The sequence below is a fragment of the Juglans regia genome, chromosome 13 (genome assembly GCF_001411555.2).
Source record: "Juglans regia cultivar Chandler chromosome 13, Walnut 2.0, whole genome shotgun sequence".
NCBI lineage: Eukaryota > Viridiplantae > Streptophyta > Magnoliopsida > Fagales > Juglandaceae > Juglans > Juglans regia.
The window spans coordinates 30,697,420-30,716,142 of record NC_049913.1 but is presented as its reverse complement, the minus strand read 5'-3'; the positions used below and the strand labels follow the sequence as shown (position 1 = coordinate 30,716,142).

Sequence of the window (18,723 nt, the reverse complement as noted above, 5' to 3'; positions counted from 1 at the left end):
CAATATAAAAATCGCCGGTATATACGGTTTTTCTTGTAGTGTATTAAGTAGTCTTGAAGTACGGATACAAAATACTCTTATTCTATAGTAGAATGTCTTATCATTAATAATATTTACATTAAAAGTTTTAATGTAATGATGTCTTGGAAATATTGTTTTAAATACCGTATTGTTCTGGCCGGTACGGTCGGTATATGTCGTATCGATCATTGATCTAATATAGATATTACATATATTTTATATTGGCTCAAATACTAGTCGTACTGGCCGATATTTCGACTTATACTGGCTTGTATTTCGACATATACCGACCAATATTTTAACTTTTAAATTTTTTATTTTTTTATTTTTTTAAACTATAAACTCATTTTTTTTACTCTCAATTCAGATTAAGTTATTTATAATTTATATATATTTATATATAATTTATTCATATATAGACTATTATTTTGAAATATAATTTATATATATGTTTTTATATATATATAATTTATTCATATATCGATTATCTTAAAACGGTACACGAAATGGTATCAGTATCGAAATATTTCGTTTCAGTGCCTTGACAGGTACAACTTCCGATACGGTATTCAAAACTTTAGTTGGAAATATCTTGTCATCTATGCTCCAAGACTACCTACTAATTTTCTAACATTCAAATAGTCTATCACTTTTGGCATAAGTTGAAATATAATTCTTCATTGTTAGGAAAAGTATGCTCCAATCCCAATATTTGAAGCACCGGTCGACTTAGGATAACAATAGCCTAAATATAGAGACATTTTGATATTTTTGTATTTTACAAGCTTAGCTCTTTTATTGGAATTATCATACGGAAAAAATGCGCGAATAAAGTGTTAAATCGTCATTTATTTAAAAAGTCTAAACTAATGAAAATAAATTAATTTAATTATATATGTTATATTTTAATAGTATTAATTTAATTATATATATTATATTTAAAAAATAATATTTACAATTATAGAGTATACGCACTTCTTTTAAAAAAAGTAAATATATGATACACATGGAAAGATTAATTTTTTAAGAATTGATCACGCTCTTTTTCAAAAAGAATACACAGTATTTATACAACCACAGTTTTATCTAGCATTACTCATTATATTTTAACAGGAGTTAGTCATGTATGACCAAACAAACCAATAGACAAAAAGGGCCTCAATTTGGATTCAAGAATCACTCCAATTTATTTTATTTTATCATTTTAATTTTTTTAATTTTTCACATAAAATATAATAAATAATTTAATTTTTTCAAATCTTAAAATAATAATAATATTAAAAAATAATATTTTATTTAATTTTTAACTTTCATCTAAAATTATCTTATCTCATTTTATCTTACTGTGTAAACCTCAGCATTGAATTTATTACCTTTTATTTTTTATTTAGACAAAGGCGTCCTATCCAGATCAAACCATCCACTTAGAAGAGTCCAAGACCAAATCCACGCCACATAAACCGCTGCTGTTTCGACTGCCTCGCCAACTCCCACCAGTGACTGGGAAGGAAGACACAAGCAATGGCTTTCTTTAGCTCAACACCCACAGCATATTTTAGCCCTTTCAGCCCTCGAAATGAGATTTCCCTTCCTTCCTCACCCTTTAAGCCCCTTAAACTCCCATCCTATTGGCCATGGGAAAAGGTATATCGTTGAACGTTCCTCTAATTGGTTTGTTTGTGTATTTGAATTTAAGGAGGATATGTTCATTGATATTGACAGGTGAAGATTGGCCCAATGAGCATATCTCCAATGGGGTTTGGAACGTGGGCATGGGGCAACCAGCTTCTATGGGGGTACCAGGAATCAATGGACACTGAGCTTCAACAAACTTTTAACTTGGCAGTGGATAACGGTATCAATCTCTTTGATACAGCTGATTCTTATGGGACTGGCAAGTTGAATGGGCAGAGTGAAAAGCTTCTTGGGAAGTTCATCAGGGAGCTTCAGGGTCAGTTTGCCTTTTCAAGTTTTATTAACTGCATATTTAGTCAATTAAGGAACATTGGACTTCAACTAGTTTACAGGTGCTACAAAACTCATTAATGAATGGTTTCTAGACACAAGTGTGTGTTTAAAAGTTTTAAGTCGCCCAAGCGGTAAAGATGGTCCTTTTCATTGAAGTTTCAATTACTGTCACATTGCTTCTGCTTGTTGTCGATGCTCAGATTACCTAATAACCGACACAAGATGGAAAAGATGTTTACAAAGGAATGTGAAGGAAAGAATAAATTAAGTTGTAATCTCATCGAATAGAAAGGATTGAGATGTGCTTTTTCCAGTGTATTTGTGAAAAGGAAAGAAACATGCATGTAATTTCACAGTCAGCTGTTATTTGAGGTGAGAATTCAATTTTCCATCATTCTAATGAGGGCACGAGGTATTCCCCCCTGAAGAGGAGCTGTTCTATTCAATTCCCTCCTTCAACTTCTTTTGTCTTCCAAACAGCAGTATTGTGGGGATTTCATTGGACCTGTTTCCCACTAATACAAACGAATCGAATTGTAATATGTGAAATAATCAAAACATGATAACTAAACCTGCTAATAAAAACTTGGCAGTAATGGTGCGGGTTTATCATGAGGTCGATTGATGTTAGGTCTAATTGCTAGAGCAATGACCAATCTTGTACCCATTACTGAAATAAGATGGGAAAATTAATCTAGATTTAACTGAATGTTCAGAAAAAGGATGTATTCATTTGAATGCAGCCTTGCATAACAGTAGATCCTCTACTGATGGTTAGTGATCAGAATGCAGTCTGCAACATTGCACAGATAATTTAATCTGACAATCAAATAATTAAGATCGTTCCATAACGGGGAGGAAAAATTGTGTTGGTGTTGCAGGATAAGTCTTTGGTTTATCTTTAATATCTATGGAGGTACTAGTTGTTTTAGTGTTTGTATATATGTACACTCAGGGAAAAAGCGGGTGCAGGATGACATTGTGATTGCTACCAAGTTTGCGGCATATCCATGGCGCTTAACATCACAGCAGTTCGTGAATGCTTGCAAGTAATACTACTTTTTGCTGTTCTATTGATTATATCTTGTCCTTTTAGCTATTTTCCCCTAGAGTGGACAACAATGAATGTAAATTGCTCTACTAGCTTATGATAATAAATTTTGATGAACTATTTTCAGGGCCTCTTTAGATCGGATGCAGATCAAACAAATTGGAATAGGACAGTTGCACTGGTCAACTGCAAATTATGCTCCTTTGCAGGAGTTAGTTCTTTGGGATGGTTTAGTGGCAATGTACGAGAAGGTTACCATTGTTTATATAAGAGTGGAAGCTATTTCAATAAACAATATACTGTGTCATTTTGGAATACTGACTTAAAAATTTTATCCAATCTTGCTATTGTAGCTTCTATGATCAGGTTGAACTAACACAGAGAAACATGCATCAATGTATTATCGAACTTACAAATAGATAACATTCTTGTCATGGGAACTTTAGACAAACATAAAGCATCCTATTTTTTAGAAAAGATTCAGAGAATTCATTTTTTTTCTAGGCGTTTTGACGTGTTCCAAAGCATCAAAACATCTGAGGTTTTTGGGAATTGCATGAAGTCAGATCTTTTCAATGCATTATTTGACATTTTGACATTCTTAACTTCCTAATCCTTTATTTTTTCCCTTTGTTTCTTCCTAATTCCCATGTTTTCCTGTATCATTTTCTCCCCAGGAATATTTGATCAATTTGTTTGAAGAGGAAGCATAGTTGTTAATTTGATTTCTCAAATAGAGTCAACCTTTCAAAGTTAGTACACTAAGTCATAATGCAAATAGTGATACTCAAAACATCGTATCATGCAGGGTTTAGTTCAAGCAGTTGGTGTGAGCAACTATGGACCAAAGCAGCTTCTAAAGATACATGATTACCTGAAAGCCAGGGGAGTCCCCTTATGCTCTGCTCAGGTAATATCTTTATGCACTTGTATCAAGGCTAGTGGTATATTCTGCTGGATATGTTGGCCAAGCTTCTTTATAGTTCCTATAACATGGTTACTGCCATATGTCTATCATTTTTATCACTCAACATACCGAACACCTCAATTTACTTTTTACAGCAAATCAACTTGAATATATTTTTATGTTCCTGGAAGTGAATATGAAGTGTATTATGCATTTATAGTTTTTTACTGCTTATGGTAGATAGACTCTATGGATTTATACTGAAACTGTTGTCTTATATTCTACAACACAACAATTCCAGGTGCAATTTTCTTTGCTAAGCATGGGACAAGATCAATTGGAAATCAAGAAGATATGTGATTCCCTGGGCATCCGCTTGATTGCTTATAGTCCACTAGGGCTTGGAATGCTTACTGGGAAATATACACCCACTAAACTTCCACGCGGACCTCGGTAAATAGGATTACATTTATGCTATCTCAATGCAATGCATATAACTCTTTGCTTAGGTTATCTCATCATTTTGTAGGGCCTTGCTCTTCAGGCAAATTCTTCCAGGATTGGAGCCTTTGTTAAGTTCACTTAGAGAAATTGCACAAAGGAGGCGCAAAACCGTATCACAAGTAATTATTTTAATTTCTTGGAGAAATTTCATATTGCAAAGGAGCCTTTACGAGACTTTGATTGCTCATATTTCAACATTGGGCTTGACTTTGGAAATGACAATCATGATTACTCTGAATGAAAACATCCACAATGAAAACCTTATCTTTTAGCATGCATATTGGTGTGAAAAATGATTTCATCACATGAATGAAGCAAGATTTGGGATGTAATTTTGCTTTGTTGATGAGATTAGCACTAATGCTATGCCAAAAAATCTTCAGGTGGATGAAATGTAAATGGAGAATATACCAAAACAAATTAAGGGGTGCAAATAAAAATCAGGAAACTGCTCTTTTAACTTTAGGGCCCGTTTGGATTTAGATATGAGATGAGTTGAGATAGTTTGTGAATAGTAATGAGATTTTTAGTTGAAATTAGATTAGATGAGATGAGATGAATCCAAACGGGCTATATTAGTCTCTATACCTTTTATCTAGTAGCTTGTCTTTTTTCCATATTCCCTAGGTATTTTATCTTTCATGTTTCACTACATAGAACCCTTGAAGTCTTAGATCATTTTGTCTTTTATGTTTTGGAGTAGAGAAAGTGTCAAAAAGTCCACTATTATACAATTTGTTCATGCATGCACGGGCACACCCACACAAATTTGTCACTTGATTCCAGATGGACGCTAGTGCAATATAACAATTCTTGTCCCCAACTTGCTAGTCATGCATTAATAGGATTATTCTCGTCTCTCCTACTTGTAATATTTATAATTCTTAATGCTAATCTATTCCAAGATGGCGAGTCTATTTTCACTTAAATGTAAGACAAAATGTTTTTTCCAGGTCGCTATAAACTGGTGCATTTGCAAGGGCACTATTCCAATACCTGGGATTAAGACAGTAAAACAAGCAGAGGAAAATTTGGGAGCTCTAGGTTGGCGACTTAGTTCAGGCGAGTTGGTGCAGTTAGAAAATGCAGCTCGTGAGTCTCCCCAGAGGATGATCCAGAACATTTTTCAGACAAGGTGAGATGTTTGTAAAAACCACACGTGACATGTTAGAAATATAAAATTGAGTACACAACTCATCCTGTTGCACATTATTTTCTCACTCTGGATAAACAGATGAATTTGTATAAAGAATAAAAAGGTGAATCCTGCACAGATGATTCAAAAGCCCAGGGGAGAGAGAGAGAGAGAGAGAAGCAGAGGAAGGAGATTTCAAATCACTCTCAAGGCTTGTGAAGATATCTTCCAGCAAGTAATGCAGCTTTCATGACAGCAGAAATAACATCAACCACCTCATCAACGTGGCATTTGTTCCCCTTGAACGTATGGACCTTTGAGTTTTTGAATTTAGCCATACAGTTGAGGAGGTTTTGGCTGCACTCTTCGCTTAGATAGCCCTCTGCCCAACAACACCATCACCATATCATTTCATATCAAATCCTTCATACCATTTCATCTCAAGCCCAACACGCTTTTTTAATTATAAGTAATTTGTACTTCAACTTGGAACAAATTATAATTTATTATATCTATATATATTATGCATCCCTATGACACTTTTAATAAAGATTTCTATCACTTACAAGTCAGTGTGTATTATGGGATCCATTTCATTAATAAAAGATCAAAATCAAAACAACACCACTTTTATATGATAAATGATGTGATGGAAATACATATCAGTGATGTGTTTGGTGTGTCAATAAACAAACTTATATATATTATATAAATTAATGAAAGATTATCCCATACCCACCTCAATTTTCTTTTCATTTTTTATTTTTTTGTTTTCTCCAAGATTAGTCCATAGCACACCACCAAGATTACTCATCAAAAAAAAAAAAAAAGCACACCACCGACGGCGACACCACACAACACTTTTGTTTCCCAATACGTCTCCATCTCTAACCTAAAGTAGTACTATTATATATATATATATATAGAAAAAAGCCAACCATCCTAATGAATCTCTCTCTCTCTCTCTCTCTCTCTCTCTCATACTGACACGACACAAACAATAACTTTTCAAACATGATAAACCAGATCATACTGTCAATGCATATGAATCCCATGTGATGCTCTTGAAATAATCATAAAGGTCATGCATATGAATTCATATATATATGGTGGATGAACTTACGGTTTTTAGCAACCACACAATGATCATGCATCATGCAACAAGCGTCGAGTCCATCACAAGGCTTCTCCCCAGGGCATCCACTGTATAACAGCCCACAGTACTTTCCGTATCTTAAAAATGGAGGAACTATATATATATATATATATTGGTTACAAAAAAAAAAAAAAACCAACAACAACAACAGTACTAAATTAGCACCTTAACAACAAAGAAACTGAGACCTAGCTAATTAATCTCGGTTCAAGAATATAGAGAGGTAGTCATAAGTAAAGCCACAAGAAGGATATACTATGTATATATATATAGATAGATAGATAGATATACCTGTACAGAAGTGTGACTCGCATTTCCTGCTGCATTCTTTACTCTACCAACAAATATTGACGAAGTTGGGGAAGATTATGAAATAATTTTGAAGCATCAGAAGACAAGAATGCGAAAAGGGAAAAGAAGCTAGAAATTGTACAATAAAATGGAGTAGAAAAGATAGCAAGGAATAAGAACAAACCACAGAGACAGCGGAACCTGCAACTTGAAGGCCGATGTTAAGGGCATGGACTGGAATACAGAAAAGGTCGAGGACAATCATGAGGGAGCATGAGAGGAGAAGAGCCAACTTCAATGAATTATGGTATGAAGCCATTGTTGGATGAAGCAGATAAAGGGCTGACAGACGAAGCTTGGTTTTGCTCCGATCTAGAGAGAGAGAGAGAGAGATGGAAAGGAGAAAACATGAGGCTTGAGTGGAGAAACAAAGAGGTTGGGATGTCTTGCGGTGGCTTGTGACATTTTTTTTTTTATACTTTCTTATTCTTTACCATAACAACACCACCTAATTACTATAAATTAATAAATTAATTAGCATTCATTGAACCATATTTTATATTATTATATATTATATTTGGGTTACACAACTAAAATTGAATGTAGTACAAACAAACAGGTTGTATAATTTAAGGCTCCGTTTGGATGAACAAAACAGCTGAATGCACTTCACTTTTAAGCTGTTTTGGACATCCAAGCATACAAATGAGTCCAGTTTAACTTACTCGTTGATTAGGCCCCACGTAAATAGTGCCAAAAACTACTGAAATAGACTTTATGGTTCCTCAGACATGAGCTGATAATTGGCATCGGCTGGACAATGCATTTCATGTACATTACTCATTGACGTATTGTTGGGCCCCACAACTCAAACCCAAAATATGACATTTGTTTCCTTAATCTTTGCGCCAGAATGAAGTGTACAAAACTTTTTTTTTTTTTTTGCAAGTTCAGCGCACTGTGTGGAGACAATAATGTCAATAAATAATACATATTTATGGTGGGTCCTAATAATTTTATAACTTTTCATAAATATATTTAAACTCATTCTAACATCTAAACATATTTTAAACTTATCTTAAATAGGTTCCACAAAACTCACTCAACCATATTAACTTATTACTATTAATAAAAATCAACTCAACTTAACTCAACTCAGCTCAACATCTAAATTCAGCCTAAGAGGTGTATTTCTATTCTTTTATTTTTCATCATTCAAACCATACATAGACACTATAGTTGTCCGAGGAATTCAAGACAGTGCTCCATTATAGTGGTCTGAAGAATGAAGAATAAAATCAAGATTACATTTGCCAGGAAGGATAATATCTTCAGCCTTTGGCCTTGGTAAGAATACAAGTTTGAAATGCAAGTTATCGAACCCTCTAAGTTCAACAATCACTTGTTACTACTGCTCACCCGGCTTCCTTGGTTTTCACAATATGACTCCCATATTCTTCCCACACCACTGCTTACATTCATGGCATTCTTATTCCGACGAAAAAGAAAAATAAACAGTTATATATTCCATTGGTTGATACTACTCGGGGGGAGAAAAAGTCAAGTGGAGGCTTAAAAAACCCCTTGAATGCTACCATAGATCTTGAATGCTACAATAGATATAACACCTAGTAATGTTAAATACAGCTGAGCACACTTCCTTTAAAACAAAAAAAAAAAAAAGGTAATGCTAGATTCGCTACTAAAAAAAATTTTTTTTTTTTTAATTTAAATCCCAAATTTGGTCACTTTTTTGAAAATTAAGTAGACTTGCAAGCTCTAAATCTATATACAAATCATGAAAACTAGTAGTAAAGATTACTGTTACAAGTAATACACGAATTTTTCGAGAAAGAATTGGTTAGGAGTAGGGGTGTAACCGGTCTGGTCCGATCCGGTTTTAGACAAAATCTAAGACCGAACCAGTATGTACCGATTTTATATTTTTCAAAATCAATTATACACCGATTACCCTCCTAAACCGGTACTTCCGATTTTACCGATTTCCGATCCAATCCTGTCCGATTTTTTAATTTTTTTAAAATGTAAATTTTACAATTTATCATTAAAAATTTGTTTAAAAAAAAACTGATTTAAAAAATACTATTTTATACTTTTATTATAAGTTATATATTAGTATTAGTTATAAACTATATATTTAATATTAGTATTAGTTATAAACTTTTAGTGATTTAGAATTAACATTTTATGTAATAATTTATAAATTATAATAAGAAATTATTTCATATATGAATATATATAATTATATATAAAAATTTCACATAAAAATTTATAAATATACATAATATATAAAATTTATATATATATTAATATATATATATATAATATTTTGTATAAAACTTATATATATAATAATACAAATATTATTTTTTATATATTTTTTTATCAATCGGTCCGGTCTGATCCGATCCGAAAAATCCTAAAACAAAAATCAGACCAATTTTTACATTTTAAGAACCGGTCCCGGACCGGACCGATTCAAAACGGGTCCGGTCTAGTCTGGACCGGTTTGAACTTACACCCCGGAGCCCTTAGAGGCTTAGAAATAAAATGCGTCATTTCACATTCTAAATAAGGCTTCATTCCAACGTCTCAAAATTGAAGAGGAAAAAGACAAAAACAAAGGCAGCAGCCCCACACATAACTAGCAAAGCAATAGGTTTTAATTTCAACTCATAAAAAATGAATAGCTCAATGTCAAAGTAGAAAATCATATCAAGTAACATTGCTAGATGTCTGATTTCTAGGAGTTGCTAGCAAACTGTTCGATGCTACCAAGCTAGCTTCATATAAGAGATCCATTGACCAAAGACAATGAATAGCAATTCTTCCTCGCATTCAGTAATCTACTTGATCTTCTTCTTCGGCCTCAGCTGCAGTTCAAGTAGATGGAACATTTCAGTCTAAAAAAAGGAGAGCGAGAGAGAGCGAGAAAAGAGAGCAAATGAAAACCATCAATACCTGGTTGCTGTGTCCACACTTCTTTTTCCTGCAGTTGACAGCACGTGGGTGCAGGCGTGCATAACATCTGTATCAAGCAAAAGGGATATTAATATTTCGAACAAAATGCACAATAGAATCAGCAGCATATAAACAAGAAATATCTCTACAGTAATTTGTCATCAGGCGCAACATCAAACTAACAAATATAATCAGTAATTTCTATTTAAAAGCTATGCAACATAGAAAAGGAAAATTAGGGATATTTCTTGCTCTTGATAAGACACCTTTAAAAAGACTCGTAGCATCCAAAAATTTCTAGAGGTTCAGGAAAATATTGCCCTATTGTGAAGTTACTCCCTAACTTGGTGGCTGTTCGTAATGAAATTCTGTAATAGAGAGAAAACAGATAAGACGTATGAAACAATGGTGAAAATTTGTCTTCAAAAGGCTATTCGAAATACAAACTACAACGTCATACTACATACTATAATCGTATTTATGTAAGAAAAAACCCCAATCAGCTGCTTGACAAACTAACCATCTACTTATCAGGTTTACAGAAACTACTAAACGGTTTACAAGCCCAATATTAACTAGCATAGAGCGAGTCCATTACTATCTAACAAGAACAAAGCCTGACAGATACAAGTCTTTCATTGCCTTAGTTGAAATACCATGTTGAATAACAATGAATAAAAGCCCAGCATTGGTAAAACTGCTAGGCACATTAAGTACAAACACCTTCTAGAGACCAGGCGCAAAGCATTAAGTGCAAGCACACCTGATTTAAGTAAATCGCATATTTTAAAAATGATCTATAACAGCAACAAAGATCCATAAAAAAGTAATAAAATATGTTTAAAAGCAAGATGGTAACATGTTTAGCGGATTAACACAATTTACTAAAGTATTATGCAACAGGTCAAGTTATTTACAAAAGTAATCAAGGAATTTATTGATGGACATGGCACTCAAGTAATCATCTAATTACATAAAATTTAAACATAACAGTTTACATAATTCTCTTCAACTTTACTAAATATACACATCTATGATATTTGATAACCATAAAGAAATTGAAGTACAGGGTTGAATCATATTTATACAGAAAAGACCATGACCAAAAGAGCTCACAAATTGTAGGTTATAGACTTATATGCTATCGGATATCAATCCACCTAGAAAGCCAACTTTGACTATTATAGTGGGTTCAAAGCATATACATCATATGACAACATGCGGTGCCATGGAAGGTAAATGATCTTCAATATCAACTAAATACTTAAGAACACTTTACAGAATTTTCTAAGCCATGAGCTGATATTTTATATTTGTTTACCAAAAAAATGACAAAAGTGTGCATTTTTGTGCTTTAAGCTCACACAAAAATTGAACTGTTGTAATGCACTTTGCTTTTTTGTAAGAGAAGCTCTTCGGCCCCAGCGCCTTAAGCTAAAGCATGCTTTCATCAGTATTAAATTAGCCTAAAGCAGCTAAAGTGTCACTCAATCGAAAAGGCACAATACACCTATCAAAGTCCAGAACCCAGGGTAAGGAGACCATTGAGGGTACAGCAGATGAGATAAAAGCATAAAATTAACCAAGTGTTCAAATATAAATTGAGTCAATCAATTGTGTGCATCTAATGACAACCATAATCAAATATAATGACAAATAATGCATAAAAGCCTCTAAAAGATCAATTATGTTGTCACAACACTCGAGAATAAAAAAGTAAAATGGCATGCCGTTGACAATGTCAAGAAGCATTAACAACCATAGGCATAATATTATATAGTCAATTCCACCACATAGCTCGATAACCATTGAAAATTAATTTTTTGAGAACTTGGTCTCAACCATATTTTTGATGAAAAAGTGGTATTTATTAACAAGGTCAAGAATTAACAAGGTAGTTTACCTAGACAAGTTTTAAAAACTGAATCAAACTTTTTATCTGAAACATGTAATTCATCAATCAAGGCTTAAGCCAAAGAGTGCCAGGGTTTTATTATTAAAAGGTTGATCATTAATTTTGGCATGTTAACAGTTAGATCAGCAAGTTTCAAAAAGAAAGAAATCCACAAAAATTGTGATTACAAAAAACTAAAGCTTAATCAAACTTGACTTATGATCACCACTGGTAGAAAACGTACTTGCGGCAAATCATTTTTTCTTGGTTGTATTTTCTGGCCAATGCCATCAGAGATGGCTCAATAATTCCGCCACGAAGCCTCAGAACAAGATGAAGGGTTGACTCTGCACAAGATCATTTTCATCAACATCAAATTACAAATGAAGTCCAAACCCACTATTAAAACATTTTCTGATAAGTCAAAAACCCAATATTAAAAAGTCAACCACGACTAAATTCTTACACACTACAGTTAGTAGGAAAGTAACCAAATATTCGTGGTCATTTTCAATATTAACCTTTATCTCAGTCGGAAGCTCAGAGAACCTAGATGCTAAGAACTCACTTAACAGTGGAAATCTCATAGGAACTTCTAAAAAATTGAGAGAGAGAGAGAGAGATCAAATACACCATTTCTTCAGTTATGTCAACATCCTATACACCAACTCCTCGATTATATCAACATCCAAACTGGAGTTTCAACAGAAAAACCTGAACCATTATATTATAGTTTTAATTCACTTTCACTCGTTTTCAGGTTAAATATAAGGAGAAACGGATGTCTGATTTCAAAATCTATGCGTATCTTCTTCTAGTATTGTATTACATAGCCCAATTACGCGTCGTCCTATTGATACTCTGAAACGTTAGATAGTCCAATTAGGCATTGTTCAATCGATACTTTAAAACCATATGATACAACAATCAAAATACATTTTCTTCCACTTTCCATCTGTTTTTCCATCCCACCAAATAAAGCCTCGAACTAATCACTCGCGCGAGAAATGGATAAAGAAATAATTTACAGAAGAAAAAAAATAATCCACCAAATAAATCACAATTTTAAAGCACTAACCTTTCTGGATGTTGTAATCCGCGAGCGTACGGCCATCCTCAAGCTGCTTTCCTGCAAAGATCAGCCTCTGCTGGTCCGGGGGAATACCTAAAAATTTCAACCCGTCACATTACAGCCTACCGCCCAATAAAAAAGGGATCATCCCATCCGATGCGAACCAAATTGATTCCTTAGAAATCAAAATGAAAGAGTACCGTACCTTCCTTGTCCTGAATCTTGGCCTTAACATTGTCGATTGTATCGCTGGACTCGACCTCGAGGGTGATGGTCTTCCCCGTCAGGGTTTTAACGAATATCTGCATTTTTGCTTGGGCTCTCTCACTACTCTCCGTATCTCTCTGGGCAAGGAGGGTTTTGGTTTGAGGGAGTTTATATAGGGGGGCAGATTAGGGTTTCTGCCGTGTTTGGGTTCCAAAGTTCTGTTTGTTATTCGGATTATCCGAGTCCAAAAAGGGTATAAGTCCTGTTCAATTGATGGATTATCCTATTCCAAAGGAAGGATAGGAAATTCAAGTAGAGATTATTTTTAGGAAAAAATAAATCTAAATATACAAAAAGATTTTATCAAAGTGAATTTACAAAAAAATATAATTTGATATGAACGTTAGATATATCGTTTAATAATCAATCAATAATCATAATTTTGTATTCGCAAACAATATATTTAATAAATGAATCAAGCTAAATTGAAGTTGAAACGAGACCATCTCGAACAACTTATCGACTAGTTTTATTTCATTATAGTTCTAATATCAATGCAATTCACTATTTATTTAAATTCACAGAGATACACTTCTTTTTATCTACCAATTGAGATCTTTAGGCCTAATTTGGATGTCCAAATGAGATACAAACTTTCTTATTTAAGTTGTAAGGCGTGTTTCATGTCTATCCAAACGGCATAATACAAAACTTTTTCTTATTTCTAATTATCTTCCTCTCTATTTATGTCCATTCCTCCTTGTCGAAACCCATCATTTTACTGGTAATGGGTGAAATGTTGGAGGAAAAAAAGGCATTCAAGTTTTTGAATAAATATAATTTTATATTAGAATATTTAATTTTATTAGAATACATAATTACGGCACAAATATTTCGATTTTCCTAATATATAGAATAATCAGTAAGTTATAATTAGAATAATATATTTTCACAAATAAATTCATATTTTTGGGAGTATTGAATAGTTCGGCAGTTTGGATTTTATTAGGAAATTCGAAACTAATAAATTGGGAAAAAAAAGTCTACCACACTTTTAATACATATAATTATCTATTACAACAATCAAAATTATTCTAATTTATAATTAGAATAAAAAAATTCGAATTTGCCATATATAGAAAAATAAATAGGTCAAAATTAGAATAATATATTTTAACAAATAAATTTTAATTTTTGGGAATATAGTGTAATTTCGGCCAACAATAAAAAAATATAAGTTGAGACTTAAATTTGTTTATAGATTTTTCAATTAATAATGAATATTACTTTTTATTAATATATTCATAACTATTGTCTAATAATTATTAAATGAATTTCAATCATTGGTGAGACCTACTCCTTTATCAAATCTTAAAAAGTAAAAATTATCCCATCTCATCTTACTATTTAAACACAAATTTTTTTTATAAACCATTTCATTTCATCTTAATTCAAAAATCTCACTATTATTCAAAATATATTGTCTCATCTCATTTAAATTGTGTAACTAAACAAGGCCTTAATTTATTTTACAAGTTGTGGCCAAAAAGTCTAACACACATTCATATTCATCTCTTTAAAAAAAAAAAAAAAAAAAAGCGTATGCAAATTTTATCTTGATTACACCCCACTCTCATTCTCCAACAAGAATTATACCAAATAGAACATCTCAAAATTGTGAAATAAAATTGAGAGATTGCTAAAAAAATTTATATCATTAAAAAATATTTTCTTAATTAGCCAGTAAAAAAAAAAAGTGTTGAGACCCATTATCGAGACCCACTATCGAGACACTTAGCATTTCCCTTTAACTTAACCGATCGAATTTGAGTTAATCCATATAATCGAATATTCATGACTTGATATGACCCAAAAAATGAATTCCCACCATTTCCAATATTTTGAAAAATTCTACTCATCATCCTCACACTACACTACACTACACATTATATATTTTTTTTCTTACTAAATATATAGTGTATGAATAAAAAGTAGAAGAAATCAATTAGTTTAGAAAAAATAAAACCAAAAAATAAATAAAAATAAATGTAATATGTGATGTGTAGAAATAAAAATTATGGGTGTCGTCCATATTCAGGACTGCACACACACAAATAATGAAACGAGTCGTTCATCCCAAATTCAATTCCCCCCGTTCCCCCTCTCCCAAATTTTCCTTGCCCAGGCACGAAAACCCTATGCTCGAAACTGGAATCTCTCTCTCTCTCTCTCTCTCTCTCTCTCTCTCTCTCTCTCACACACGCACAAATCTTTTTGCTCTATCACTTCGAACCTCTCCGAGATCACTCTCTCAATTTGTTTTCGATCTGGTATTTCTTCTTTCTGATTTTGATTTTTTTCTCGTTCTCATCGAGTTTTCTATGCATTCGACATAGAATTCTGGTTTTTAAAATTCTTTTTGTTTGCTTTCAGAAGTAAATTATTGGTTGAGAATTGTATTTCATATTAAAATTAAACTAATAATTCAATAGCTACTCCACCAGCAAGGGCTCGGGCCGATTACGACTACCTCATAAAGCTCCTATTGATCGGAGTGGTACGTTTATTGGAGCATGTTTCCTTTGTTTTCCCTCTTATTTTTAACAAGAACTAAACAAAACATTATGTGCCAAGGACATAGATAGTGGTACAGAGTTCAGAAAATTCTAAATTTATTCTGCATTTTAGCTTGCCTATGCTTTGGTTTGGCTTGATTTGCCGTGTTTTTTTTTTTACTTTTTATTTTTGGATTTGAAATTTTTCTTATTTTTGGGGACTTAATAGACATTGTGATGTGGTCTTTGTTTAGATCTAATTTGATTCCTGTTTAAACTTACCCTGACCTGATTTTTGAGCTTTTAGGTGTTAAATATTGAGTCTCCATAATGTTTCATCTTGAAAAATAATCAATATTGCCGTGTATCCAAGTTTTGATGGATTCTGAGACTTTGTGTTTTTCTACATTATTTCAATTAACAAAACCTTGCCTTAGTTACTTGTGATTGGTCGTTAGAATTTTTGAACTCCTCTTCTAGCCTTAGACACAGACTTAGGCCTCTTTGTTGTTGTTTTTGTTATTGCCCTCTGTCTCTCTATCTATCTCTCTATGTGTGCGCGTGCGGCAATAGAAATTTTGGCACACAGTTATTCATGATATATGGATAAATAAGTGATGTTAAATTTCTTGATTGGGTTATACTGCTCAGTTTTCAGTGTGTTTGGAAAATACGAATGTTCTTGAGCATATTAAACGTATGAATGGGTTCAGATATTCTTGTGTTTACTAAGAACTTTTTTCTTTTTATTGAGCATATTCTTGTGATGTTAATAATTTATTTCTTTAGAATTTATTTTGACAACGTTTTTGTTATCTATAAATCATTATCACTTGGATATAGTTAATTTGTGACTTCTCTCTTGTTTGGTTGTTGTGAAATTGCCCATTACAGTATCTTGGACTGTCCAGGACTTGTATATAATTTGAACTCTGTCCATTATAGTAATTTGAAGGGTGTTTGTGCTGCCTAATTGGAATGTCTTCATTGCAATCACATTCATCGTATTCTTTGGTTGATCATTGTTCAGGGACTGCTACAAAAGGTTTATGTGGGTTGATAGCACGTCTGAAAGTTGCAAAGACCTCAAGAAATCTAAGACGACCTTTTTTTCATGTCCAAAGTACAATAAGGAGGTTATTACTAACACTTTGTTGGTGTTGCTTTTAATTTCCTATATCCTACAAGAATTTCTGAACTTGTTTTTGGTGCAGGGAAAACCACACTGCAACAACTTTTTTGGGGCAGATTTTGAAGAATACAATGAAAGTCCAGTTGCCAGGAAAAGAGATCTCCAACAAAGAGACGAAGAACTTCAACAAAGAGAGGAAAAATTTCAAAAGAGAGAGGAAAAACTCCAGCATGCAAAGGAAGAGATCTATAAAAGAAAGAATGACATCCAAAAGAGAGCGTTATTTATTCTTAACGATTGGGAAGAGTTTGAAAGTCTAGTTAAAGAAATTAGTTACGCACGTATGCTACTTTGCGTGTATTGGAGATTTTCAATTTTAATCTCATTTTGGTTGCTAGGATCAAGATCAAATGATAATTAATGTTGTTAATGTTATGTTGGGATTTAACTCCTTTGCCAAGTTTGTAACCATTGTAGTTAGACTAGTCACTTGTAAAGTTGTTGTAAGTGTTGTAAGCATCTAATATCACTTTATGTGCTACATTGTACCATACTTGTGATGTTACAATAAATAATTAGAATTTTTCAAAAATTTTCTGCTTTTGTGGTTTTATTTATATAGCAGTGTATTGTCCAGCAGCCATACTTCATAAGCAAATTCTTTGCGCACAGTAAATTCAAAAACTGCCAATGTTAAAAACTGCACTTCATTCATAAAAACTCGAAACCAATATAGAGTAGCAACTCTGATAATACATCATCAAAAACTCAAAACCAACATAGAGTAGCAACTTTGAGAATACATCATCAAAAACTCGAAACCAACATAGAGTAGCAACTCTCAAAATACATTATCACAAACTCAAAATCCAAAACATCAAAATTCAGAATTAATTCATCAACTGAGCAAGTTCAAAATATTTTTTAAAAAGCATGTTCTTACTTAAAAACTGCATACCTGTGAGATGACACTTTGTTGTGAGCCAGACACTAACACAACCTCTGTAAAAACTGTAGGGCCACTTGTGATGTTGTCATCTTCTGTTTGTTTCTTTGCCTGCATTTGAATATATACATTTTCTTAAAAATCAAATTAAATAAAACTCGACATATTAAATACAAATGAGAAACACCATTGAAATAAAAAAGAGATAAAAATAGAATACATTTATTCTCTTTCTATTGTCACCGGCATTAGATTAATTATTTTTAGTACATCATTTCTCATAATCTTCTCAATTCGATGTGCTATTCTCTTCAACAGGGGTCTCCCTTTGCCTCTAACAACTTGAGGACTCAAAACAATTTTTGAACTTCCAACCTCAACATCATGTCCCTTAATATTAGCTTGTGCAAGTGCAGGTTTGGTCTTCTTTTTTGTTTATTGCAAATTCATTACTTGTAACTTTTGTGGCATATCTGTTGCATTATCATCACATTCTGATGTATTTGCAACGACTTTGTAGCATAGCTTAATCAACATAGAGTACCTACTAGTAGCTGGTTTACCACTCAAATCATTGTAATTACTCTGAATGAGAGCATGCCTACGTTTAATGTCTTTCTTTCATCTGTCCATAATTTATTTTGAAGGCAACACTTGGACATCTCACATTGAAAAAATTGCAAGAATTTGCCTACATAAAATGTCTCTCATCTCAAATAGGTCACACATGCACTTCGTTTCACATTCATCCTCATTGAAGTATACTTGATATGTAACGTGCTTAATGCAGTCCTCGACTTGCAGCTGGTCATTAACTTGATATGTCGAAATTGTCCATTTTGTCTTGATGAGAATACAATGTGAATAGATAATTTCCAGGATTCGGGACTGTACTTTATTAA

General features: G+C 32.9%; 3 protein-coding genes across 5 annotated transcripts; 1 reads left to right on the top strand and 2 right to left on the bottom strand.

The window, feature by feature from the left end:
* The first annotated feature begins 1,461 nt into the window (after nucleotides 1-1,461).
* On the top strand, nucleotides 1,462-5,948 carry LOC108989598 (pyridoxal reductase, chloroplastic). 3 transcript variants are annotated; one of them, XM_018963261.2, is made up of 9 exons: nucleotides 1,462-1,665; nucleotides 1,744-1,972; nucleotides 2,945-3,038; nucleotides 3,168-3,291; nucleotides 3,849-3,950; nucleotides 4,249-4,400; nucleotides 4,477-4,570; nucleotides 5,405-5,586; nucleotides 5,686-5,948. In XM_018963261.2, the coding sequence occupies exons 1-9, from the start codon at nucleotides 1,543-1,545 to the stop codon at nucleotides 5,687-5,689; spliced, it is 1,104 nt and encodes a 367-aa protein (XP_018818806.1). In that variant the 5' UTR covers nucleotides 1,462-1,542; the 3' UTR covers nucleotides 5,690-5,948. The 3 variants fall into 3 exon arrangements, with proteins under 3 accessions (XP_018818806.1, XP_018818808.1, XP_018818805.1); XM_018963263.2 differs by having other exon boundaries at nucleotides 5,726-5,837; XM_018963260.2 differs by lacking the exon at nucleotides 5,686-5,948 and having other exon boundaries at nucleotides 5,405-5,678.
* On the bottom strand, nucleotides 5,763-7,460 carry LOC108989599 (phospholipase A2-alpha-like). Its single transcript, XM_018963264.2, has 4 exons — nucleotides 7,218-7,460; nucleotides 7,034-7,076; nucleotides 6,710-6,835; nucleotides 5,763-5,968 (listed from the first exon to the last, which is right to left on the bottom strand). Exons 1-4 carry the CDS (start codon nucleotides 7,350-7,352, stop codon nucleotides 5,793-5,795), a joined length of 480 nt encoding a protein of 159 aa, XP_018818809.1. The 5' UTR covers nucleotides 7,353-7,460; the 3' UTR covers nucleotides 5,763-5,792.
* Nucleotides 7,461-9,616: 2,156 nt separating this feature from the next.
* Nucleotides 9,617-13,342, bottom strand: LOC108989595 (ubiquitin-60S ribosomal protein L40). The gene is made up of 5 exons (XM_018963257.2): nucleotides 13,187-13,342; nucleotides 12,988-13,074; nucleotides 12,154-12,256; nucleotides 10,016-10,082; nucleotides 9,617-9,927 (listed from the first exon to the last, which is right to left on the bottom strand). The coding sequence occupies exons 1-5, from the start codon at nucleotides 13,287-13,289 to the stop codon at nucleotides 9,901-9,903; spliced, it is 387 nt and encodes a 128-aa protein (XP_018818802.1). The 5' UTR covers nucleotides 13,290-13,342; the 3' UTR covers nucleotides 9,617-9,900.
* Nucleotides 13,343-18,723: the final 5,381 nt, after the last annotated feature.

Coding starts and splice junctions, on each gene's coding strand:
- LOC108989595 (XM_018963257.2), bottom strand. CDS start 13,289: ATGCAGATATTCGTTAAAACCCTGACGGGGAAGACCATCACCCTCGAG. Junction 13,075..13,186: donor CAAGATTCAGGACAAGGAAG/GTACGGTACTCT, acceptor TGAAATTTTTAG/GTATTCCCCCGGACCAGCAG. Junction 12,257..12,987: donor GGATTACAACATCCAGAAAG/GTTAGTGCTTTA, acceptor GATCTTGTGCAG/AGTCAACCCTTCATCTTGTT.
- LOC108989598 (XM_018963261.2), top strand. CDS start 1,543: ATGGCTTTCTTTAGCTCAACACCCACAGCATATTTTAGCCCTTTCAGC. Junction 3,039..3,167: donor CAGTTCGTGAATGCTTGCAA/GTAATACTACTT, acceptor AACTATTTTCAG/GGCCTCTTTAGATCGGATGC. Junction 3,292..3,848: donor TAGTGGCAATGTACGAGAAG/GTTACCATTGTT, acceptor CGTATCATGCAG/GGTTTAGTTCAAGCAGTTGG.
- LOC108989599 (XM_018963264.2), bottom strand. CDS start 7,352: ATGGCTTCATACCATAATTCATTGAAGTTGGCTCTTCTCCTCTCATGC. Junction 7,077..7,217: donor CAGGTTCCGCTGTCTCTGTG/GTTTGTTCTTAT, acceptor ATTTGTTGGTAG/AGTAAAGAATGCAGCAGGAA. Junction 5,969..6,709: donor TTGTGTGGTTGCTAAAAACC/GTAAGTTCATCC, acceptor GTTGTTGGGCAG/AGGGCTATCTAAGCGAAGAG.